Below are 26679 nucleotides of genomic sequence, written 5' to 3' on the forward strand. Positions count from 1 at the left end.
AAGGGTTTGTGAGTCGATAAGGGGTCAAACTACTGGTCAATCTGAAAAACTTTTATTAAACGACTTTTTTTAAGTACTTTATTTTTCACGTGACATTTAATAAGGATTTTTTCAATTAAGTTGTTCAGAATGACGAGCTGAGATGACTCACTTGTGCGGCTAACTTGACCACTTTTGCAACCATCTGTGTACTTACTTAATAATACTTGTTTATAAACATTGATAGAATTATCCAGAAACATTCCCTTAACTATACATCTATCTAATTAGATTCTTAAATAAATATATTTTTAATAGAGGAACTTACTGCTAATTATAATGATTGCTAACTATGTACATAATAATTATTATACATATATAATAGCACACCCTTTAGAAAAGGCTTCTCCTATCCATGGCATGATTGTCGAAAGCTTGCACTTAGACTTGATAGGGTAGAACTTTGTCAGTGATTTTACGAAACCAGGCAGATCATGACTGACACATAGACAATCATAGGTAGGTACTATGAAGAACTAATGTTTATTACAATACTTACAAATTTTCTAGTTTACAGTTAATATTTTGGGTCACTAATTTATGGGCAGTTCTTTTAGAATTTAATATTAAAGGACAGTTTCTAGGTGGCACTTTTATTAAGAGAAAGCGTGTTTGACAACAATCTTATCCATCTATCTATCATAATATTCATTTAAAATTAATAATATTATTTCTTTCTTATATCTGCTATATTATATTACACCTATAAAGATTAGCTACCTATAATGTACATTTAGTTATATTTGGCAATCTAAATTGACATCTATTTTGTTAAACATTTGGCAACAAATTATAATTTAATTTTGGGACACACTTTAATGCTGGTCTAATACATAATTATTTAATTTGTATTTTTATGTACAGCTTAGCAATAATTAATCATAAGCTAAATTTATAAATAAATTAGCAAATTAATTTGGTCTTATCTGGTCGGATTTAACAGGCTTAGGATTTAGAAAAATATTATTTACTTCTCGACCAAGCGCGTTTTGAACATGTCATTATAAAGCCGGGTCCAACATGTATCCTTTGTCCGATCCTATCACCGTATCCGATCACCGTACCATATCCAAGTATTGTATCAAGAGCCATATCAAATTGTGGACGCCTTCGATTTGCTCCGTATCCGTAACTTCACAGCAGTCATAATTCCTTTGATGATCGGACAAAAACCGACACGACGTGGGCCGTATCATAACGGCGTATCGAGATCGCGTATCATGAACCGTCCACATTCGCGCTCATGATACGCGTCAACGATACGGATACGGTGATCGGATCGCGCAAATGATACATGTCTGGACCCGATATAAGACAAACAAACACTATCCATGATTGTTCGGGACGCGGCGAGTGCGGCGACGCTTGGTCGAAAAAAATGCGATTTAACGTTAACTACTAGAGTACTCGTATAAGGCTGAATATCATCATACAGAAGTGGACTTCAGAAGCTCTAAATATTTTTTTACATCTTTATGCAGTACAGCCGGGTGGGAAGAAATCTGACGCCGCGCAAAATAAGAAAAATACCTGTTAGGAGTCAGGTTTCATTGCCATACACCTAGCTACTTAGGTATATTTTCATACTGTGGGATTGATATGTAGGTAACTGGGAAGCCATTCGGATTAACTAATAAATAAGGCTTACATTTTCAGAATCCAATTGAACAGACGACGATATTTCAGCGACATCGCTAGTTGGTAGACCTTTGGTCTTATACAGGGTGCACAACTGAACACCGCTGCAGTAAACAGCATTAGGGTGCTTACATAGAGAATCGGGTTCCCTGTATCTACCTGTACCGGTAACCTGATTATGCGAAAGCGCTCACTCGCGGAGCATTTCCCGGATTTTTAAATGTCATGAGCGCTTTCGCATAATCAGGTTACCGGTACAGGTAGATACAGGGAGCCCGATTCTCTATGTAAGCACCCTTAGAGGCCTATGTCCAGTGCCAGTGTGTTTTAAACTTCTCGTTTGAAAAGTATTGTGTTCCTTGATTTGAATAAATTGAGAAGACATTTGCGTAATCTTACATACAAACCAGCGCCTCTAGTGGTCGTTATAATGAAACAAATGACAGATGAAAACGCAGTCACCTCAGTTTGCGAATAAAAATAAGCCGAAGAGGGGACAAATTACCATTTTTTGGACAACAATTACTTGTCATTGTTTTATCGTGGTTATGAAGTGACCAACAGGATTTATGTAAGTAAATAAGCTTAAAATTTTCGACAAAGTTCCATTTTAGTATCAACACGGTCAGCTGCATAAGTAGCTATACACTTCTGTACCTTGTCAAACTCACGAACCGTACCAAAGTGCTACTTACGCAGCTGACTGTACCTCATTTAAAATGGGTTATGTTTCATGTTATGTACATTATGAATTAAAATATGTAAGTAACTGACTATTTAGATAAAAAGATAAAGGCATGGTATTAAAATATAATCCAACATTATGAAAACACGTGTATATGAAGTCTGGAATAAAATTATATAAATATTGTCACAACCTCGTCTTAAACTCTGCCACACAACCCGGGGTTTATAATAATTATATAAATAAAAATACTTATGTACTTAGTAATTTAAAAAAAACATAAATTGACTTTAAAACATTTGGCGATTCATAAAATAACTACTTTATCATGGGGCATGTAAAACACAAATTCATTGTTTTAAAATCACTTTGTTACATTGTGTGTTCAAGTATTCATGAAATTGAAGTTGAAATAAATTTATAATAGACATACTTAATGTTAGGTAGGTACCTAATTATTCATAAAGCCTTTTCAGTTCTCTCAAAATGATAGCAGGTATGTGTTGTATGTTTAAATGCTTGTAACTGCAAACCTAATAATATAAGATGTAAAAAATAAATGAAACCAAATCAAATTAAAATAAAAACTTTATTTAAAATAGGTAAGTAGTTCAACTACTGGTCTTTTAAAAACTTAACTAAGAATATAAATCACGATGTAAAACTTAATTCTGGAACTAAATTAACAAATACAACAACATTGGCTTTGTAAAATCTAATATTGCATTAAAAAAACTGCAAACAATATTTATAATTATTGCAAGATTCGCGATCTTTATAATATTAAGTAAATGCATGATTTTGTTTGCAAATGCACATAAATAAACTAAGTTAAGACTTCTATAACAGAAGCCCAAAGTTATGATTACCAAAGAAACGCGTATCTTTTATTTGATTAAGTTATCTGTTATGTTTAAAATAATTAAATAATAAATATTGATTGCAGATTTTGTTGGGAAAAATTTACACGTTTGTACTAAATAAAATCATGGTTAGGTACTGTTACGCGGAGTAAATGTCCTTTGGCTGAAAGCTGCTACTCCTGAAATAAAATGAAATGAAAATGTTAGCTGAGAAATTAGGTAAAGCCTTTATCAGAGACCAGCGTTTTATTGGGTGTGGCAATCAGGATGGTTGATGACTATATGTAAGTATAATGACAAAAATCGGAATAGATTCAGAGTGGATCTGTCACCACTTCGTCGACCGTAAATAATTTAAATATTTCTGAAGCGCTGCACCAACACTTCATTTTTCCACCGTCAAGCCAACCTCCTCCCTATGCCACTAGCAATATTCTCCTGGAGGATTACTCTATACTGACGACCAACGAATACTGACGACAAACGAACGAACGAGAGCTGTCGTGAAATCGTGCACGTTAATACAACAAGATAGAGTCGTGCCCCGAAACTTAGATTTTCGTCATATGGAGCAACCCCCTGAGCCGAGCCCGACCCCTCTTGAGCATTTTCCTCACGGCTCTTAAGGCCCGGTGTCCACCAAAGCAGAGACGAGAGGAGATGTGTTTTGAATAACCAATCGGATTTCGTTATTTCCACATCTCCTCTCCGCTTAGCTTCGGTGGAAATGGATCAAGCGAAGAAAAATTAGACATCTCCTCTTCTCTCCGCTTTAGTGGAAACCGGGCCTAATGCCACTTTCAAGCTAATCTACACCCTATGCCTCTAGCAATACGCACCTGTCTTCAGGGCCGGTCATCTCCTCGTCTGAATCCAGTTCGAACATGTCTCGCGTGTAGCTCTTGTTGGCCAGCCCGCCCAGGTCCACTGGAACAGATTATACAGTTTGATTAGTTGTGTGAATATTTAAGAAGAAATCGTTGTTTTGGATTAGGGATAGTGGGTGGTGTACTTTAGCCCAGTTAAGACACAGTCATGTCATCGAGACCTGTCACTTTCAAGAAGTTTCATTCACGTTACTCAAGGAAATGTGGATTCAAGTTATTTCGTTACGATTCCCATTAGGGCGTTGCAGTAGGGAATTTGAGTTAATAATTATGTGTGCTGTGACTTTAATTGACTTCATCAAAAGTGTCCATTCACTACATCATTATTAATTACTAATACTCAATACGCAATACTCAATACCCAATACTCAATGCTCAATGGTCAAAACTTAATACTTAATACTCAAAACTCGTAAGTTCTACAGGTGTTCAAAACTTGAGGTGTTTCTTGATAACTAACAATGCAGCTCATTAGCTGACTCACCTCTGGCACTATGCTCGGTAGGGTAGTTTACTTCATGACGGCTACGAATTAGCCCCTATAGATGACTGGTCTCTCCCTCCCGGTAAGATCTTCAGGTTTATAAAAGAACTGGACCTGGAGTGAGATTTGACTCGGCAAGGGGAGTCACAATAGATCTTTTAGGTCGCACTGGCGAATGGGCACTGTTTGCCCTCCCCTTTACTACATATAACTATAATACTAATTGCTGACTCACCTCTGGTAGTATCACTCTGCTTCGTGGGGTAATCGGGGTCGTACAGCGGGGGGATGGCCTGGTGCGGGGTGGGGTACAGGTCCAGCGCGCGCTTCTCAGAGAACACGCTGTCTGTGTCGCTGTAGGCACCCATTCTGGAAATGTGATAAGATTGTGATGAATAAATATGACTATTTGGCCACTAGTCCACCTAAGGCTAAAGGGAATATTAGAGTCTAAAAATCATTCCGGAAGAATCTAGGGCCTAGGGTCATTTTTCTGGTCACAGTGTGCAACGGTCTTTTAAAAAGTGCCCATCAGAAATGAGGTCAGAGAACTAAGATTACCTCGAAACTCTGGTGCAAGGATTATCCAGTCAGAATAGCATCATTCGCTGACTGTCAATTGGGTCGGCCATATATGCAGAAGTACCGCAAGTGGGGCAAACGAGTTTTTAAGTGGAGTTTACTAGCAGAAAAGCATAGCGTGGGATGCTCTCCGGCCCGTGGCTGGATAAGGAAGGCCGAAGACAGAGTGTTGTGGCGCTGCTTGGCAGCGGCCTATGTCCAGCAATGGACAACTACGGACTGATTCTGATACTGATGACACCCAAGAAGCAGCACATTACCTGGTGTAGTCCTCCATGCAGCTCCACCTCCACAGCAGCACGGCCAGTAGACCGGCAGCCAGCGCCGCGCCGGACCCAAGCACCAGCCAGACCGCTAGAGCGGCCGTGGTCGACGGGACTTGGTACTCCTGGAGACAAAGGGGGAAGAGGTGAGCAATATGGTATAAACGTGAAAGTTTATTAGTATGGACTGGGCTCAGTCGGAGCGAAGTCAAAAGTACAGCCGAAGGTATGGAAGTGGCGGCTGTTAGTGGAGACCCTCTGCACCTCTGGGGTGCTACATAAATATACGACTACATGTCCGTATTTGAAAGAATGGAAAAAAACGCTGTATTGCTTTTAACTTATTTTTTAAGGCGTCATCAGTTGTGCAACTGTGTCAGAAATAATGCAATTTCTTTTATTTGAACCAAACACTTGAAACTTTGAAACACACAAGTAAGTAAATAGAAAATGATAAGAAAAGAAAGATGACAAATCTCCGTTACCAGAAGGTCATCACAAGTGGACACGATTATAAAAGATCTGGTTATATCAGGGGGTTAATTACTTTCTCGTCTGTGTTTACATTCTGTGAAGTGCTGATAAATAATAATTTACTCTTTGCCCCAGATATAAATAATGTCGCCAGACGTAATTCCTAAGAAAAACACGTTAGTTGATTAATGATTATGTACGCAAATCGGAAATTCCAGTGATGTTCAGATGCAAAACAAAACAAGTCGGTAAGATATAAACTTTGCGATGCTAGTCAATAGTGAAGCCCTCGAAGGCATTATTGAAATTATATTTCTATCTTGTCATCAAAGGCAATAATAATAATTAATGTCTTTCATGTGAAAACAGCGCATCGCAGTGCCACGTTTTTCAGTCACCTAGGACACCTTTTAATAGGCCATTTAAATCGTGATTTTCATATAGGCTTCAGGCTGTTTTTAACAGCATGCGGATTGGATTACGCACGCGGGAGTGCCCCGCACGAGTTCACACAAGTATTTATTGTAACGCGTGGAATATGCAGACGAGATGCGGGAAAATGGCGTGCCATCCCGCGTGCGTGGTGAAATACGCATACTGTTAAAAACAGCCTTAGTCACTTGTGTAAACGCTCCTCTTCTTGAAACAAAACACAACTAACCTCCAACCCCATCCGCCTCAGCCGAGTCTTAAACGGATCAACCTCCACGTATCTCCTCCACATCTCCTCCAGCTGTCTCTCCGTCAGGCCCAAGGTGTTCTCCTCATCATCAGCGCCATCTAGTGGCACTCCGAAGTGGACGGCGAGGCAGCGCGCCGCGCCCGGCCACTGCTGGTTGCAGGACGATGTGCCGGTGATCTGGGTCACTTCCGCGCTGGGGATAGAGGTAAAAATATTTGTGAATTCGCAGGGTATTGCAAAAGTGGTATACTAAGCCGCAGTTTCACCATACTCTGTTAGATCACTACAAGGGATTAGTCGTTGACTTTTGACACATTCTGTCAGATGTGTCAAAAGTCAGAATTTAATATGCAGATGACGTATAATTGATGACATTACAATGTAACAGGGGTTTTTATGATCAAACCTCTTTATTCCTTTGTCATTGGATCAAACAGACTATGGTGCAACTAGACATAAACCTAAAGGGGTGAGTCTGAGAGTTCTATTCAACCATTCAAATCTTGAACTTATGGGATATATTCAGTAATGTTAGATTAGATAATTGTACATAGTGTAACAAAGGGTGGACTAATTATTGCCAAAATACGCATATTTCTTCGTGTGTGTTTTTATAATACCCGTGCCGTTACCATCAATACAAAGTAGCAGTGTTAATAACTGTGATTAGCACTGTATCTGTATCTTGCAAACAAACTCATATTCATTCATAAAAACATTGTCAAAGAACAAAAGTTTATATCTATATTATTAGCTACGAACTTTATAGAAGGAAGATGATTCAAATGCAGGAAAGTAGTATTTGTTACGACACCATTAAACTCAGAATATCCAATAAAACATAATCCCGAAACCACAAAAATCATATTCATACCACAATAACTTTCGCTGGACACACACTAAAATCTCAAATTAGTTTGGCTGTTTGCCAATGAAATTGAATTGACGGTTTTAATACATTTGTAGCTCATATCATTGCAACAAGAAGATATCGTTATAATTTCAACGCTTGCTTTTTTTGAAAATATCATAGAAGAGGCTTGCTTTTTGTCAGTTGCTTACTTATGGCTAGTTTTTTGATCCCTAGTTAACTCAACCATTTGTTAAAAATGCACAAACTTTAAAGTTGACCACGGATCAAAAAACTGGGCCTTATGACTTGTCAATCCTTTAACCACGCACAGTGACAAATCCAAGTCTAGCTGTTGTTTCTGTCACCATGTCACAAACACTCACAACATCATAAAAAGTTTTTAAAATAAATTTTATAAAAATTGCATTGCATTTATCTATTTACCATCAACTACAAGGATGCATAGCGCTCTTGTCGTGACCCAATTGCATTTATTATGCTGAAAGAAAGATAAAACAAGACAATGTAGCAGTCACTTTGAATAAAGCGACTTATGTAATGTCCCTATACATACATGCCTACAGAATAGAATGATACATTCGGACTAAAACACAACATTGGGGAAAAGTGGATGGTGCAATACGCTTCTGCCTATTCCATGCATTAGTAGGTACAAGGCTTGAGTGGTATATTGTTTGTGTGTGAGTGTATTTATGGAAGCAGATTAGTACTACAATTACAAAATTTTGAATTGATTCTTTATCAAAAAATAATTATGTTTAGTTTTTTAGTCATTTAATTTTACTTTCGATGTGTAGGTGGTAGGGTATGCCGAAAAACCATTGGTCAATGAACGATCGATCACCGTGAAAAATTCCACTAATTATTTATATAGCCTTTCCTGCGGATGTTTCAGGACACACACAAACACACACACACTACAATAGCTTGGCGCGGCGCCAGCGGCTCGGAAACGTATTTTAATTGCAACTCGTTTCCCAATTACAAATGTTTTCACTCCCCATTGACAGAGGTGTTAGAGAAGGGGTGATGTAAGTTTGAGATGACTGTGTGTATCTGTAAATTATTTGTGAGTTTGTTTACCTATAAGACTGATCTGATAAAAATAGGTTTTCTGTGTTTGAGCGATGACTAGATCGAGAATTTTCAGTTATTAATAAGTAATTTAATTAATAAGACATTAATAAGTAATTAATAAGACGACCGAATGGCGTAGTGGTTAGTGACCCTGACTACTGAGCCGATGGTCTCGGGTTCGATTCCCGGCCGGGGCAGATATTTGTTTAAACACAGATATTTGTTCTCGGGTCTTGGATGTGCCCGTAAAATGGCAATAGGCCCGCCCCCTATTACATTGGGACTAACATACACTCTGGCGAAAAGTGGGTGCAGCAATGCACCTCTGCCTACCCCGCAAGGGAGTACATTAGTACAAGGCGTGAGTGCGTGTTTTTTGTTTTTTTTTTTTTTAATAAGTAATTCTGTTGGTATAAGTTCTTTCAAAAGTTTTTGGCTTACGGACACATTACTAGTGTATAGCTACCGTGAGGAAACCCGTACACAAAGATAAATGTAGATGTGTACCCTAAGTGCATTGTACGAGTACTCATTCTAAAAACAGCCATACGGCTCGCGACCAATCCCGTGGACAAATGTACAGCGAAAAGTGGATGTCTCGCTTTCGAGTCACCTCTGCTGACTACCTCTTCGGGGATTACAGTCGTGAGCATATGTATGATATATGTATTTGTTTGAGGTATAGTGATCACACTTCGTTGCGGAAGCTATCTTTCAGACGGAGTATTCCCTACGGCAGTTTCAAAACACGTAGGCCTGTAGCCTGTAGGGCGCGCTTTTTGGCGCAGAGCCAGCATACAAAGTGTCCAATTTGAATACGAAAGTGCAGTAGACTTATTGCATTCAGTACTCCATCTATATGCAAATTCAGTGCTGCATAAAATTATATGAGATAGAATGAAACACATTTACAGTTCAAAACCAATGGTTTAGTGAAGTAGTCTATATAGTCTAGAGCCAAATGCTGAGCTCAAAGCCATTTCGATACAGAGAAGCCATTTAAAATATAAATGTCCATGAATTATTACAATGTATAGCTTTTATTATGTTCTTTTGATTGCATTGGCTTACTTTTTTATATAAAAAAGAATCAAACTCAGTACAAAATGACAGTAACAGCACACTATATTTCAGTATTCAATAAAATAAAACACCATCGCTCCCTACAAAGTATTATAAACACAAGAGCAATGAAATAGCCTGCCATTGCCGTCCCATATATATGCCACTAGATTTTTTTCATTGCTCGGCGTGGATCGTAGTTGTAGTACTGACTGAAATGTTTTCACTCTGTTTGTTTACAGTTTATGAATGCGGAAGATCTACGTTGCGTAGTTTTTTTTATTGTAAAATGTATGTTAACGTGAAAAGATTTAACAGTGATTGATTGATTGGCAATGGAACGGACTTCTGTTTCTTATCAATGTGTAGCGAAAAAGTTAATTAAGTATAAATAATTTCGTTTTAATCAGTTCAGTAACCTTTGAATTTGTTTTATTGAATTGGTTAATAAAATATACAAATACCTGGTCTGCATCTAACGCATTATGTTTGCATTGCTAACAATGTCATCAGTAATTTTGTACTTCAGCACCTAACGACATCGTGAATGTATTATGATGATGTCATGTGATTTTATTGAATATTTCTATTGGTAGGCAGTATATATTATACAGATAGATACATTGAGCATGTTGATAAGGAAGTAGATAAGTGACTTACCATATTGATTAGCAGCTAAGCTCCTTCACTAGTAGTTAATAAAATTTCGCATTTTTTTAAGACGGATTGGAATATTTTAAAATATTTATCTATTTTAAAAATTCTATATTTTAGTAATCTAGACACAACAACGGGATTTTATCATAAGAATTATTATTTTACAATAGCTCTTTTTATTTCTATTTAGTTTTTTCTACGACACCAGTCTTTTTGACGAATTTCTTTACAATATTTACAGCATTTCGTATATGGATATGTCTTTTGTTTTTATTTTACGTCTGCGGGTATAACGGCTCAGGGAATGGTACCAGAGGCGGCTTAATCTAAAATGGACCGAAAAAAATGAGGTCTCCAAATCTCATACTAGTTTTTCTTCTGTAAATTTAACTGGGTTTACAAGTATTGTCCCTTTATCTGATTTCACCAAACAATCTACTTTGGCAACTGTGTTTGTGCCGTTATTATTCGTAACGACTTCAGTTTTTTTCTCTCCCACTACCGGCGTTTCTTTGTTTTCTGATTTATCATCGTTGTTGTTTTCGATGCTGTTTACCTTCAGAGGTAGATTAAGGTCTGATTTGTTTGGTACGTTTTTGCCTGCATCCGCGCAGTGGTTGCTAGTTGCACTAGATTTACGATTCTGCGGGTAGTGATGTAATATTGCAGTTGTGTCAAAGGTAATTTTACCATACTTTACATACTCTGTATGTTTCCTGTCAGTACTAGTGCTAGGGCCTATATCTACGTCTATTGCGCTATCGGGAGTAACTTTCCCTCTTTTTCTAACTGCACTTGCAGACGGACTTTTATCAACGAAAATACCTTCAAAAAGATCTTTGGTGTCTTCTATTAAGTCTAAAGCTATTTCTCTACTTTTCCTCAAGTTTTCCATGCGGTTGTTGTGCAACATCATGTCTAAGTTCGAGTTCTGTTTCAAATTGAGCGTTGTTGGAAAACGTTTTGTCTCTTTCTCGTCCGGCGTATATCACAATGGTTTCTCCTCTACTTTCCTCACGTGGTTGGTGATTGTTTTGGCCGCGGCGTCCACCGCGGACTTTCCTAGCTATGTGTGCGACTGCACCATCGAGATGCTCGTTGTCTCGGTCACGATGGTCGGCACTGGGAACTCTTCCTGGGTCGAGTCGTACATCGGGAACTCGCAACACAACATCGCCTTCAAGAACTTGGGCACTTCCACGTATATCGCGTTCGGAATCGGTATCAGCGGTGACGTGGACTGCTTATAATACAAGTAATCTGGGTTATCTCTGTACTTTTCGTCCGCCGACCGTTCCAGCAAAGGTATTCCTGATAAGAACAGGATTATGAACATTATGAATAGAGGCGATAATATTGCGACCCATTCCACGCCTTTTAACACGTTTAGCGATATGATGAATATGCCCCACCAGAGGACCACTTCGCCGAAGTAGTTCGGATGTCGCGACAGTCCCCAGAGGCCGTCGTTGCACCACTTGCCCTGATTGGCTGGCTCCTGTCTGAAGGCGAATTTCTGTAGATCAGCATACGTCTCTATCAACAGCCCTATGACAAACACCCCTGCGCCAGCCGAGTCTAAAGTCGTCATAGTTTTAGGCGATTTGGGATACGAATGGTGCGGAGAATTTATTATGATAACAGGTAAAGAGACTATGAACACCCAACAGGCCTGGAAGGTGTAATACACGGCGTATCTGATGGTGTTGCTCCTTCTGTCCTCAAATTGTTTGTCTCTGCCGATGTAGTAGATCCTATAGAGCAAGTACCCAGACAATCGGATGCCCCACACGCAAACAAACGCGGTCACCATGAGTTGTCGACTGTCGTAGGACTTGAGCCCACTGCCGCTCTGGCCGAGGAAGAAGGTGAGTAAAGCTATGATGATGAAGTTGGCACCACCGGTGAAGTCTGTCATCCTGTCACTCTGAGACACGGCGGCTGTGAGGAAGAATATCAGTTGCATGGTCACGGTGACCGCGGCACTGATCGCGAAGTTGTTCTTATCAATTAACGGCAACATTTTGGTGATTATTTCGGCACTAGAAGAAGACGATTGATGCTGGTGTGGTTACTTTTCGCGTGACGCATTGGCGCATTTTCGGGGCTAGCACGTTTTCAAATTATTTATCACCACTGCGTTTATCACCCTCGTTTGTTTACCGCGCGCGATGTAATACTACGCGATTGTGTTTTTTTTTTGTTAAAAGCTACAGAGTGTATTGTTGTGATTTTTCGTGTAAAAGCGTTTGATTTCAGCGTGTAAAGCGGTTTTGTACTGGCACTACGGGAATAGACGTGACGTCGCCAGCGCGCCGGCGCGGACTGGGCTTGGCGCATGCGTGGTGAAGCCAACACGAGTTTCCTCTCCCAAAGCTTTACAAACCGTGTTTTGTTTTCTCTCGCCCTTCAATCTTTTCATTTAAAATTGTATATTTTTAATACCAGCCAGTGTTTTCATTGTCGTTATTTCTGTGACTTTTGTTCGTATATATTATATAAGTCGAGTATTTCCCCGGTATATTCGGTTAGATAAGTTGCGTGGAATTGGGTCAGATGTGACGTCACGCCTCTCACTAGGTCATCGTACAAAATGAAAATAACACGGTCACCTGTGGGTACAGTGGGGGGCAGGTTGCGGGTTGCATGTGAACTTGTGGTTGAGCGTACTATATTAAACATCTTTCACAAGACGGAAATAGACTCGTAGCCAAAACTTGACCAGATTAAGAAGATGAAAGTCTCGAGTTAGATTAGGAAATATTCTAGATCAATTCCCAAAAAAATATGGGAACTCCCTGATAGTGATATTGAGTAGGTACTTTACCAAGAAGAAGTATTAAACAGCATGATTCATAGCATAATGTAGGTATACTTTTCATAGTTTTTCCTTCAAAACACATAGACATTGTGAATCACTATTCATTTGAATGTATTCTTTGTTTCCTATAATATCGTGCATTGTTCGCTTTTGTAATCTACTGTTGATAAATAAGTTTATATTTAGTGTTTTTAATAAATTATTATCAAATATGATAGGTGAAAGGTAGGTACGTACTTATAGGTATATAACGTAGAATTTCATTAACGTATATAATCATACACTCACGGGCAATGAAACAGTTCCACTCACAAAATTTCGACACCAAACAACCCCAATTTTCTCACACATTTAATTTAAAATTTTAACAAAATATTACTGTTTTTAGTTGGTAATATTCTAATGCTCTGTTAAATGTACTTCAATGTTTCAGAAGCTAGCCTTTTCCATTTTCTGTTAATTTGTTCCTCCGATTTTGTTTGTGTTCTATGTGTAAATTGTATTTTTAATGTGTAAATGTAATTTTTAATGTTTTATATTATGAGTCCGTGGTTACTTGAAATAAATGAATTTATTATTTATTATTATTATTATTTTCCGTTTAGGAGTAATTTGGTGTTTTTCTCAGTGGAACCTTTTCATTGCCCGTGAGTGTATAACACACTTATTTATTGTTATGGACGATATACCTAATAGAATAGTGGTTCGTAACTTCCCAAAATAATAACTAGTACCAGTAGTAACTCTGACTTTCATACCGTAGAATACGAAGAACACTTTCTTTACAAAGGTACAAAGTCCTAAATATTCAAAATAGCTTTGATAAAATGTAATGCTATCGATCTTCTAAAAATGTTTGATTGACAATGACAAATCTAAATTTTGATTCGGTGACTTTATCAAAACAAAACGATGGATAAGTAACTGCAAGCTATATAAGTAGGTAAAAAGTTTCTTTTGAAATAATGCTTCGTTCAGCTTTTTTTTAATTCCAAGTTATTTACATCGAAGTAGAATAGCCTTCTCCTTATTTACGGCCAACTATGTGCGTTCGATTAAAATATGTCTATATAAGGACAATCGCGGATAACATTACCTATGAGTTGACCCAAAAAAAAAACAAATCAAAATCGGTTCAGCCGCTTGGGAGCTACGCTACCACACAGATACATAGTCACGTTAAATATATTTCGACGCGTGTTAAAAACAAATCAACTCACGTGTCCGTCTCTCCCGCTTCCAATCCCTCTCTCGCTATGTACATGGTGGCCATGTCAGCCACCAGCAGCCTGAAGTCTTCAGTGACGTTCTGGAACTGGGTCTTGGTGAGTCCCGAAAGGTGGACGCGGGTGGTGGCGCGCGGTGGCTGAAGGGGCTGGGCTTCTGGTTCTGGAGCTGGCTCGGTGGTGGCGCGGGGTGGCACTGGGGGGATAGGTGAAGTGGTGAGGTTTGCTGATGGTACGTTAAGAGTCCCATGAGTGGAGAAGGGTTGGCTCTAGACTTGTACAAGAAGTAAGCCATGGGGTTAGAACATAAAAGACTAGTTATTCTCCTGTGGTGATTGGTCCGACCGATTTCGGCCATGGCGACCACTTCGACCCCTATTTATTATTATTATAATTGCGCTATTTGGTTATTAATAGGTTGTCGTCGTCATCATCAGCCCGTAATCACCCTCTGTCAGCATAGGCCTTAAGCCATAGCCTCAAGGAGTGGCACAGCCTCATCCAGCCCCTATCTATATAATCTATCTAAGGTCATCGGTTCAGAGCGTTACGACCGAGTCCGCGTTGTTCTTTGGTTCAGAGTTTAGGCGAGCGTAAAGATGTCGAATTCATGAAAAATATGTTGAAAATATGTCACTAATATTGCTAATAATATGAAAAAGCCATTGAGTATGAATGGTACACCCGAGTCCGCGTTGTTCTATGGAAAAAGCTGCCACAAGCTGCCTTTCTAGGTTACCCTTGGTTATATTTCTGTTACTTATTTGACTTACATCGGTGTCTTTAAAATTATATTTTGGTGTAAATAATCATCATGATGAATTGATCGTGTACAACTTACGTATCATCTTAGCCGAGATGCTAAACCCTCTATTCGTGGGCAGCGCGAACCCTCTCTTGGCCTCGAACCTGATGAAAATGCGGTCGACATCCAGGAACCTGTACTTTCTCTCGCGGCGCAGCTGGTACGAGAACACCAGGCCGTCGTGGCCCGACTCGTCGATGCCGCCTGGAAGTAGATGAGGGTTAGGCGAGTGTTCGAGGAATATTTTTGGATTTATGCTGTTATAGGCTTGGATGGCTTAGCAGTAGATGTAAATCCAGGCTTGCTGATCAAATTTACACGGAAGCTAGGCTGCCTAAAATTAGGGGGATATGTAACAAAGGTTGAATAGAACATGATGATGGTGTTATAGGAATCAATTTATTCGTGTGATTCCTGTTCATAGATAAATTTTACTCTCTAGAGATCTAGTGCCTGACTGTTGGATTTATAATAAATATTTATCAGAAGGTACATTTTATATATGTTAGGAAACTTTGTTCTGCACGCCGGCTGCATGTTACATAAAAGTACATAACTACCTACTAATTACTAACTATCAATAGATTTTTCAATGGCTAAACTATTGTATATTAGCTTACGTAAAGTACTTTACCGATAAAGGTCTTCCTCAGAGGCTAAATGCGGAATAAAATAAAGTAGCTAGATATTAACAATGCACTTACCTGGTTTAACAAGCAGATAGTCCCCACTGAATCCATTCACAGCCAGATCGGTTACGTTCATCTCAATACCATGCCCCTCTCCATCAATCACCCAGTCTATGATGTTGTTCGTAGGATACGGCTTAGGATAGTTAGGGCTCTCTATCACAGTCACTTCATCGTGTTTCAAAGTTATGAACACTGGAGCTATGTTGCGATCGAAGTTTTCGGCGTTGACGTCTAAATCGTCACTGTGCTCAACAGCGAATTGAGTCATCATGTCGTTGAGTTCTGCGCTGGATAATTCTTCAGCTGGCAGGTCTTCTACTGGATGGTCCTCGGGAATGTTAGCTTCTGCGTTATCCAGAGGCTGATCTTCATTTGTTCCTTCGTTGTTGTTCAGGTTGGCGATGGGTTCATCTATTGTGTCATCGGCTTCAGGATTTTCGATCATCTTTTCTTTTTCTTCGTTATTCTGGGTTTCAACTATGGCGTCATCACCGTACGGTACAGGGACAGCTGGCTCTTTCTTGTCTTCGTTTGCAGCATCGTCAGCTACATCTTCAAACAATTTGTCTGAGTCACCGTCAACTTCATCGTAGTAATCTTCTCGCTGTCTCAGAATGGTTTCTTCGTTGAAAGGCCTATCGTACTTCTCTTCGTAGTCTCTGACATTTTCTTTAGCAATCTCTTCGTCGGGTTCTGCATCTTTCTCATCATTCTCTTCGTAGTCTCTCACATTGTCTTTAGCAATCTCTTCATTGGGTTCTTCAACCTTATCATACTTTTCATCATAGTCTCTTACATCGTCTTTAGCAATATCTTCATCGTTTTCTGCAACCTTATCATACTTCTCTTCGTAGTCCCTGGCATCGCCTTTAGCAATATCTTCATCGGATGCTGCAACGTCACCACCACTTTCTGCCAGTTTGTCAATGGTCTCAAACAAAGAATCCATATCATCTTTTAATTCATCGAATGCTTTTTGTACCGTTTCGTCGTCAATTTCACTAGAATCTATCTGTTCATCTTCATCTACATTATCGTCTTTATTCTCTTCGACATTTTCTACATTTTCCGCTGAAGGCAGTGACTCTTCTTTGTTTTCAGCATCAACTTGGTTATCTTCATTAAGTGCTTCTTCGTTCACAGCTGCTATTTGCTCACCAACTTCCTCATCACCTACATCTATATGACTTTCACTGTCCTCGTTAATCAATTCTTGAGCTTCTTGTAATATTTCTTTAGGTTGTTCGTCACGTAACTCAGGAGATAAGGGTTTCGGTTGTTCTACCCCAATGTCTAGTTTATCTTCTTGTGAAGATCTATTATCTTCTACTTGATAGTCAGTATCATCAAATGTGTTATCCTCATTTTCTTGTTTTGTATCATCCTGATTCAAAAACTTTTTGATGTCTTTTTCCACTTTTAAGTCCATGGCATCCTTTTCGGCATAAACTGGTACATCATCATTATCTTTTTTATCCAATTGCTGTTGGGAGTCATCTTCATCATTCTTTACAGGCTCTATTAAGGTATCCAAATCTTCGTAATCTTTTTTGTTTGGCTCTTCATCAAAATTTTGAACTTCTTCAATGTCTGTATCAACTTCTTTGTCTATACCTAAGTCCATTGCTCGTGCTTCAGGGTCATCGTTAGCATTTTCTTGGCTGTTATTTTCAGGAATATTTTCTTCTAGTGGAATATTGTCTTCAGGGACATTGAATCCTTCGTCAACATTGTCCATAGGCACATTATCGCCTACATCAACATTTTCTAAAGGAATATTGTCTTCGACTTGTTCATCAACATTACCTTCAGGCATGTTAACTTCGTCACCTTTAGAGTCACTATTTTCAGAGGATTCAGCTAAATTTTTTTCATCATCATTGGCTGGTGCTGCATCCTTCATTTGTTCCTTAACGTTATCGTCGTAGTAGGTGTCCAGCGTATCATCGTTGTAGTAGTAATCATCATCTAAATGTGAAAAAAATTTGGTTTAGATTATTTGATAAGTAAGTACCTTTGTGTCTAATAGATGGAATATTGTTACACTTTCATCGCAAACCACCTGGTCCAATTATTATGTAATTTGGTATGTAGATGTAAACAGCTGAAATCTGATTGGGCTGCTGAGTATCTTTTGTCATAATGCAGCTAAACTGCATTTTTTCATACTTTACTTAAAGAAAAAAATATTTGTTAGTTGTCTAGTATAGAGTGGTCTGCAATGCGTGTTCGAATCCCGGCACTGACTGTATGCAGTCGCTCTTACGGTGCAAGAAAATATCGTGAGGAACCCTGAATAACTATAATTAGCTAATCTAAATGTGTGAACCCACCAATTCGCAGTGGAGGGAAATGTGATATGCACAAAGGTTCCAATCGAGAAAGCCAGGTGCAACTGGCTCTCTGGAATGGATCCTTTGTGCATATCCTCAAGGTCTGAACTGCTTTTCTAAGCTTGTACCCCCACAGAAATTGAATATTATAGAACACTTTAGTACTTATCCACTTCAATACCGCAATCAGCGTATTTTTAGTTTGGATTACCGCGATATCCGGATAAACAGGTGTCCGGATAAGCTAGGCGCCCCGGTAGGTATATCTACTATTTTCTACTTTTGAACATCTACTACTTTACTTATAAATGTAACCTAACCAACATTGAACACCACGAAATTCAGAAACACTTAAAGTCGCATAACTTTTCAACGAGTAAGCCTATTTGGATAAAATATAGCTAAGAACATTACCTATAAAAACAAATCGAAAATCAGTTCCGTTTCGGAGCTACTTTACCACAGACAGAAAAAACACACACATACACGTTAAACTTATAACACCCCTCTTTTTCGTCGGGGTTTATAGTTCCTTACCGTATGCCTTGAAGCTCCCGGCCGCAACCGCGAACAAAAGCGCAAAAACCAACACTCTCCTCATTATCGTATCAATAACACATTGCACGCATAAAAATAATATAATTTCAACTATATTTAATCCTTTGATAGCAAAGATAATCGTTTATTTAACTGCACGAGTGTATTGTATAGAATATTTCACACAACTGGCTAGGTGATACGAGTCGATACAGTCGCAAGATAACTTGTGTTTATCTATTCAAGTCGAAGACTGAGCGATAATATTGAGGTGACAAAAACACTGTTTTTGTTGTCGTCTATGTAAGTGTATATTATTATTTATTGTATTCATGTTGGCGATATTTTTCCCCAATTGCAAATTCTCTGAATCTCTGAGTGAGCAATTTGACTGGTCGCTGATTATATGAATATAATGCTTGCTTTTAGGAGTTTTAGGTACAAATTTGTTGTTTGTTTATTGTTCTAAGAATTAAACAGCCGTAAGTACATAAGTAATTAAATTGTTAAGATAATCAAATAATTATAGCTTGGTCTAAGTAGGTAAGTAAATATTATATTGTTATCTATTATGTGTTACAAAGTAAAAATAACATCATTATCATCATCAGCCCGCAATAGTCGGCATAGGCCTTTCCTCCTAAGGAGCCATCTGTCCTCGACCTTCCTCATCCAGCCACTGCCGGTCTATAAGGTCGTATCGGCCCATCGGCCTGGAGGGCGTCCCACGCTACGGTTGCCTGTTCCTGGTCCCCGCCCCTTCACCTCATCGGTCTACGGTTCATCGGCATATATGGCAGGTTCACTGCTACAAATGCTATGTCGGATACTGACTTGAGTAATCTTACGAATTATCTACCTCATTTCTGATGTCGCCTTTTAGGGAAACCACGTAAGTAAAAATAATAGTTATGAGTTAGGTACACTGATACTACGTAGGTACCTATACAGAATGTCCCATAAGTCAACGTATTCGTAAATATAATCTATTTAAAAATACCGTAGAGATACATTCAGATCTATGTATCTTGGTGTGACATTGATCAAGAACATTTGTAAGTAATTTAATTTTATGGATAACTTGTTAAACAATAATAAAATATGATAAATATAGTTCGATACAATACCTTGTATATACTTAAAAATTTACCGGTTCGTGAATCGTGACTCATTTTGTATGATCTACTATTATTATGCTTATATAAATAAATTGCACATTAAGTATTTACAATATATTTATGTGTATTACTCAACCAACTGTTCAATTGGACTAGTATTTAGTTAGTGTATCGTCTTAATCAATTTGTTTTTGTTTTTATTATGCCTTTTAGTAATCCAACTTTTCCAAATTAATATCATTCCTAGGTATATTTGGAATATATATTTGAGAATAGACATATTTTTGGATTAAAATTTAAGACCCAAATCGAACCCGGGACCTTTAAGCATTAAACTTTTTGCACTGGAGGATATAGGAACTTATCTCTTTTGTTGACTGTACCTACAGAACACACTGAAGCCCCGAAGTTCGTGTTTTATCCCAGGCATTTATTGCAGTGCCATCTGCCCATGACATGCTTAACTACTCCCTATAACTGTTACTGAGAATGAGAAGTTGGTAGTAGGTATTTAACGTCGTTCACAAAAACTCCCATAGATGGCACTTAGTAAATAATTTGTAATTACACCAACAGGTACCTACCCATTGAGGAAAAAACACTACCAGTGATGTCGACTCTTGAGAGTCTTGAAGTGACTTGGAGTCACATAATTTAATTTTATCGATTTCAAACAAACTATTTTTAATTTTTACGCAAACACATAGATCGAAAGAAACGAATCTTTGCACCAATAATTTAAGGTTTTGACAGCCCTAACATTAAAGTTCGTGCCTTCAGAATCAACATCAGGGCCTATAAGTACGTTTTGCAATTAACGAAAACAAAGAAATAATAACATTTTTCTTCTGTCATCTGCATATATTATCTGTCGAAAGTTTCATAGTTGTTTCCACTAGTTTGCTAGTTTTGCTCTCACTACACTCAATTTACTTCGGGGTCGAGTGACAAAAGAGCAGTTTACTTACTGAGAACTCAACTCAGCCTTAGAACCAATGAAATGAAAAATAAAATCCGCTACAAACGAAGGTCCTGTCTCAAGTTCAAGGCCAGCCCTGAAGGTCGACCTTCCACCGAGGACGCGGCCGCGACCATGACCTTCAGGACAAGGCCTCACCTTGTAACTGAAGGCTGAAGCCGTGAAAACTGATGGTGTACTTCAGAGGTTATCTTTACTGGTTAAGGTGACATTTATGATAGAAGGTTTAATATGGAACGCGAGTTTTAGGTAGGAACTATGTTTAAATAAGTATACTTACCTAATTTTTGTATAAGTGTAGAAGCATATTTAAAAGAAAAAATATTGGTAAAACACATTTATTACATCAATCAATAAAATATAAAATTACAAAAATATTTAACACTGGTAACTCTCTTCTCACAAGGCTATGCCATGACTCTTACTAAACTTAAAATATAGTCATAAAAATATAATTTAAATTTACATATAAATAAATATAAGCTAAGTATAAGTAAGCATTTGTTTGATCTATTATTTATTATTATAATGTGCGAAATTATTACAAAATAGTAACGTAAACGAGATAATGAAACGCAATGTAAAAAACTAGATACCTACATGAAAGTTATAGGTAACTGGATAAGGAAATCATTAAAATTGGAAGAAAGATAAAACGAAACTAAAAACACCCTAAAATTAAAATAAAATATTATAATAATTATACTGTCATGGTCATGGATATTTTATCACAAAATTACGAATACATTTACAAACTTAAGTTAAAGTTTACAGTTCAATAAGTGTAATTCGTTAAAAAGTAGGCCGACGCACGTAGGTATAACTAAACAAAATGAGAAACTAAACAGATTTTACAGATCCTGAAAGCTATCAAAGCAAAGTAATTAAATTAAATGTACTACAGTAAGTACCTGTTGAAATTAGTAATTGCTGGCACAGTAGTTTGATTAGGTTGATATACACTCGTGACAATGAAAAAAATCCAGTGCAGTACATGGAAATGGCAGGTGGAACTTTTTTATTGGTCGCCAGTGTAATATTATGTACGTACATCCATTAATGTAAATGCCAGAGAAAAAGAAATGAAGAAACAACAAAGGACTATTACATAAATATTACAGTAATTACTAACGGACTAAAACACCTCTTTACTGAAATGGAAGCCGAACTGGTCGCATTTCACCCGCAGGATCCGGGCGAGTTGTGGCGGGCCGCAGTAGAACACCGTCACCTTACCCTGAAACATTATAAATACCTAGTTGAAATATCTTTGCCACATTTATAGACTTTTCTACTTAATCATACAGAGTGGTCTGTGTGATATACCCAGTTGAAATATCTTTGTCATACATAGACTTTTCTACTTGATCATAAATCTAGAGAGGTCTATGTTATCCAGCTGTAAATGCTAAATGTTTACGGATCGATGATGAAATACATAACTAAAATATCCCCTGCTTTAAGGGATACAAAGAGGTGAATTAATTTAAAATGCTTTTAAACAACGACATTATGACTAATTCTAATGTTACAAATCCTCCTGAATTTGTAGAGATAGAACAGTTAAATCTACATACTATTGTAATCTTTGAAAATAATGGTGCATCAATTTTATTATGGAACTACTTTTAGAGAGAAAAGAAAATAAAATATACTGGCAGAGATTCTTTTCTTGAGAACCCACCTTATGTTGCTGCTGCAGCTGCTGGAACACTTTGTCCCAGTTGGGCCGGCCGGCGTTTGTCCGCGTCTTCAGACCAGTTATCAAATCTCGTTTACTCTGTAAAGTAAACTTTCATAAAGTTAATATTGCAAAAAAACGAATCCGCTAGCTAGTTTGTTTCTCACTCAAGCGTTTTCAGACCTCAAACTCGTCATGCTTTATATAAATACAGAAAGTTGTTTTTTTTTAAATAATAGGACAAAACGGATTGACTTGGTTCATCATTTTATGTTACCCTATGTCGGCTTACTATTCCTTCTGCAACACTCTGCACAAACCTCACCTCATATACTCGTATTCCTACTATATTATGAAATTACCTTCTCATGTAACAGATCCAACGCTAACTGCAGGCCGACGGCCTTCATGTCGGTCCTCTGCAGCGCGCTCGTGATGTACATGTGCATCTCGAGGAAGCGCTCCGCCGTTGCCTCCGCCTGCTCGATCTCCAGCTGCGACAGCAGTGACACAAACCACTCGAAGGAACGCTGCTCGCGGTTTATCCAAAAGAAGTCCACCTGGGGGTTCGAGATAGTTGGGGATAATATTATTATATCATCTAAGTACAACCCACAAAAGTTCTAAATGTAAAAGACCTCTGGTGGATTGAGTGGGGTGCCTTGGTCTAGAATGGATAGCTTTAGTCCGATACTAAGCTTGGAACATAGTTTGGCGTTAACACATAACGCAAACAATAGCAAAATGTCATTTAATTTCGATTTGAAGATAGCCTGTATTCACATCCACTGTGACTTTGAAACTCACCTTTTTCAACCTCATGCTCTGTCTAAAGTCGTCGCTGGCCCAAGCGTGGTTGCACTTCGGGCAGACGTTTCTCATCTTCCAGTAGCGATGCATGATGCACTGCAGGATGGAGGCGAAGGGAGTCACGCCTATGCCCGCCGCGATGAGAGCAGCGTGTTGGGCGCGGAAGATGTGGGAGGACGGCGCCCCGTACGGACCGTCTAGGTAGATCTGGTTGAGAAACGTGATGAGGATAGGTTGAAATTCTTAAAGTGACACACAAAGCTGACGGTAAATTTAATAGGGATTATGATAAAGAGAACAAGATCATGGAAAGAGGAAGATGTTACACTAGTTACAAGAACTATAACTTTCATTCGAATTAAGAGAAATGGTAAGTGAAGGAATGTATTAAACATATAAGCCAAATGACAAACTTTATGCAGAAGTGTTAAATTAGATACTTTCATAGGAAAATCTGTCAACCATGTAGAAAGAAGAAAAACTCAATTCAATAAAACACAAATAAGAAACAAAATGACATCAAAAGCATAAGCATCAGCCCTATGAGCCCACACACTATTCACCGTGGTCCCTGCGCCAAGTATTGGAATATTTAGCTCCTTGTTTTCTCTGCTGAGGTATCTGCAGTACTGTCGGGTGGGCAGGACTGTTCTTCTGGTCTAAATAATAATGTATCATTATAAACTATTATTATTACCTTCACCTGTTTTAATCTGTGGCTACACTACTATTTTATATTGGTTAATAATGAAAAGTCTTGGGCATTCATACTTAAGTTACTTACTTCTAAAGGTTTTCCAACTGGATAATTGACAAATGCTTCATCACTAGTTGACTCGGTCGATTCTTCTTGTGCTTTAAGACTGCTCTTGCGTCCTGATTCTACGTCTTTATCTGGTGATATTGTTTTTGAAAGACGTCTTCTTGCTGTAAATACACGAAACTCAATAATATATTCATAATTAAGATTTTTTGTAATATCTTATTAAGTACGTCTAATATCTTACCAATTGTCAGCATGTTATCTCTCTCACAATTATCCATGCTGGGTGTTTTGAATGCTATGATTGTTGGTTTTGTTCGCATGTATCGGAAGCTGTGAGCTAGTTGTCTGAAACATCAAGTAAGTACTTATTTATTTTATTCCATTTGTTACCTTGTTCACTAAACTTGTTATTTGGGTACTATCTTCTTTTTAAAGTCTTTGATCAATTATTGAATATTACTGTATCGCAACAGTCTCTAAGATTATATATCCATCCTCAATAGTCTTATACCTATTCAGATTCAGAAATATAATATCTAACCTGTTTTGTGGACTCTTGTAGGCCATGCCCAGCGCCCGCAGGTGTGCCCGTCTCATCTTGCACTCGTCGAAGCTCGCCTCCGACTCTGACCGCAGCATGTTGTAGTCCCTTAATCTGCAAATATGAAAAAATATTTGAAGTTTACTTTTCATATTCATTCAGTGGTAGTTTTTTCAACAATACGTACAAACACTACAAACCATAACCTATTTATGCACAAAAAATAAACGAATTGATGGTGGGCGGCGCGATGTGAAGTGTAGTATGGACTTGACGAGAATCATGTAGCCAGTCCCCAAATAAATCGCATAAACAGAAATACATAAAAACCAGTAGGGACTTTGCGACCCATCCTCTGTTGTAACCTTATGTAGTCCACTACCAATATTCAGCTCATCAGTTTTGTTTTTGACAGCATTTATGTATCGAAAATTTTGTGTCTTTAATAACACCCCCAACATTAATCTCTGTAATCTCACGCATTAAGCCTCTCCTTCTTCTTGAGCCGGGTCTGCATGTCGGGCATCGACAGCGACTTCTCCAGCGGCATCTTGGCCGGCACCGCTAGTAGCTTCATTTGCTTCTCCGGGGTTATATGTGGAGGGGAGGTGACACCTGGGGACAGTCAGGTGCATAATAGTTACATATAAAAATAATAATGTGATTGCTTATTTAAATAACTGTGACAATTTGTATGTGTGAGCTTCACCTACAACCCTCCAAAACGCGACGTCTACGTTGGTTCACAACGTAAAAGTAAACTAACATAGCCATCCATAAAAAAATGCGTTTACTCGCAATTGTTTTCACTGCTCGATCGGTCTAGAAAAATCTATACTAGGCACTCTAATCACATTAATTATATTACCATTCCCATTGCCATTGCACTCCTCCTCAATGCTGAACGCCTCGTTGGTGTACACCACCGGAGAGAAGTCCACGGACCTCTTCTTGTGAGACTTGATGCTGCGGGCGCTCTGGTTGGACGCGGTGCGGGACAGCTTTCTAGAAAATTAAATGAGGTGTAAAGTTAGGAGAAATATATAAACCTTCTAAATATATTGACAAAGAAGAAGCTGATACGATGCTAGCTAAGAACGGAACCGTCCATACACGAATGGCAAAAGTTAGACGAATTGCATGGGAGTTAATCCAAAAATCTACTGAGCCGATGACCTTAAACAGGCAGCTTTTAGACAGACCACTCACTCATAGGCAGTAAAGTTGATGATAATGAAGATGGTGACAATGATACAAATGGTAGGTAATTTTAATAATGATAAAGGTGATAATTTTGAAAATAATGACGACAATGATGATGATACAATACATACTCATGTGTGTCGGTGTGTGGAGCCACATTCCCCAGATGTAGGCGTGTCTGCTCTCGCTCGAAGTACTCGTACAGACGATTAGTCCACTCTCCCACTCCGCGGATGTGTAGCCAGATATATTCTGCAATGGACAGGGGTAGAAAATGAGGGTAGGAAATTGTAAAATATAAGCTTTCATGTCAGAATGGTTGATCAAAATCGAAATAGGAAAGTTTCAACATAAACGGGGAGATCAGTGATCACGGTCGTGGCAGTTTGATGATAAACACTACGGGTAGATTATATATATATACGGATAGACGGGTTTTGTTACCATTTTACAACACACCTTTTGACACCATGCAACTACTTATCCAGACAGATTGCATGTCAGTTCCTAACTGCCAATGGTGCGCCAAAAGTATAACATGTATGTATAAGGTACAGATAAAGTGTTGATGTTGTTACGTCACCCTGTGATGCTATCACTACTATAACTTCGTCCCCCCAAAAACAAAACACAAACCTTCCTGCTCCGGCGCAGAACTAATCGTGAACGGATGCCACTCGTAGCTGGCTATGGCCGGGATGTTGACGAACACGTAGTCGCCGGCGTGAAAGTCGAAGAGGGGGGGGCGCTTCACCACCAGGTGGGTCACTCGGGAGGGGAGCAGGATGCCGGAGGAGATGTAGGTGGCGCCGCGCTCGGATCTGAGGAGATTGGAGAAGGTAAACAAGTGAGAAGATTGGTTAAGCGGTTTTGGTAGATCATTAAAGGAGAATATTAAAG

At 38.5% G+C, this 26679-nt stretch overlaps 4 protein-coding genes across 4 annotated transcripts in view; all 4 read right to left on the reverse strand.

Moving 5' to 3' along the window:
- Positions 1-2937: 2937 nt before the first annotated feature.
- Positions 2938-18899, reverse strand: LOC105396585 (probable serine/threonine-protein kinase kinX). The gene is made up of 9 exons (XM_038111115.2): positions 18682-18899; positions 15824-17779; positions 15156-15323; positions 14309-14510; positions 6577-6790; positions 5439-5566; positions 4832-4965; positions 4065-4152; positions 2938-3404 (listed from the first exon to the last, which is right to left on the reverse strand). Exons 1-9 carry the CDS (start codon positions 18743-18745, stop codon positions 3365-3367), a joined length of 2994 nt encoding a protein of 997 aa, XP_037967043.2. The 5' UTR covers positions 18746-18899; the 3' UTR covers positions 2938-3364.
- LOC125490863 lies at positions 9893-11183 on the reverse strand. The gene has a single exon (XM_048631241.1). The coding sequence runs from the start codon at positions 11181-11183 to the stop codon at positions 10629-10631; it is 555 nt and encodes a 184-aa protein (XP_048487198.1). The 3' UTR covers positions 9893-10628.
- On the reverse strand, positions 11334-12659 carry LOC125490862. The gene has a single exon (XM_048631240.1). It carries the CDS (start codon positions 12288-12290, stop codon positions 11334-11336), a length of 957 nt encoding a protein of 318 aa, XP_048487197.1. The 5' UTR covers positions 12291-12659.
- A 2201-nt stretch (positions 18900-21100) lies between the features above and the next one.
- LOC105396583 (NADPH oxidase 5) overlaps positions 21101-26679 on the reverse strand; it is a 61716-nt gene continuing 56137 nt past the window's right edge. Inside the window, exons 13-23 of the mRNA XM_048631210.1 lie at positions 26416-26600; positions 25911-26031; positions 25445-25581; positions 25056-25191; positions 24577-24690; positions 24277-24380; positions 24054-24196; positions 23267-23476; positions 22822-23019; positions 22463-22558; positions 21101-22015 (exon numbers count right to left, since the gene is read on the reverse strand). Coding sequence (XP_048487167.1) covers positions 21914-22015; positions 22463-22558; positions 22822-23019; positions 23267-23476; positions 24054-24196; positions 24277-24380; positions 24577-24690; positions 25056-25191; positions 25445-25581; positions 25911-26031; positions 26416-26600 — 1546 coding nt within the window. The 3' untranslated portion in view covers positions 21101-21913. The remainder of the gene's footprint in view (positions 22016-22462; positions 22559-22821; positions 23020-23266; positions 23477-24053; positions 24197-24276; positions 24381-24576; positions 24691-25055; positions 25192-25444; positions 25582-25910; positions 26032-26415; positions 26601-26679) is intronic.

The sequence above is a fragment of the Plutella xylostella genome, chromosome 28 (assembly GCF_932276165.1).
Source record: "Plutella xylostella chromosome 28, ilPluXylo3.1, whole genome shotgun sequence".
Lineage (NCBI taxonomy): Eukaryota > Metazoa > Arthropoda > Insecta > Lepidoptera > Plutellidae > Plutella > Plutella xylostella.

What these genes read in the sequence shown, in the direction of transcription:
- LOC125490863 (XM_048631241.1), bottom strand. Translation starts at nt 11,183, where the DNA reads ATGATGTTGCACAACAACCGCATGGAAAACTTGAGGAAAAGTAGAGAA.
- LOC125490862 (XM_048631240.1), bottom strand. Translation starts at nt 12,290, where the DNA reads ATGTTGCCGTTAATTGATAAGAACAACTTCGCGATCAGTGCCGCGGTC.
- LOC105396585 (XM_038111115.2), bottom strand. Translation starts at nt 18,745, where the DNA reads ATGAGGAGAGTGTTGGTTTTTGCGCTTTTGTTCGCGGTTGCGGCCGGG. An exon ending in CATCTCGGCTAAGATGATAC is followed by an intron (nt 14,511 to 15,155) that starts GTAAGTTGTACA and finishes CTATCCCCCCAG; the next exon opens with TGCCACCCCGCGCCACCACC. An exon ending in GCAGAGTGATACTACCAGAG is followed by an intron (nt 4,153 to 4,831) that starts GTGAGTCAGCAA and finishes AATCTGTTCCAG; the next exon opens with TGGACCTGGGCGGGCTGGCC.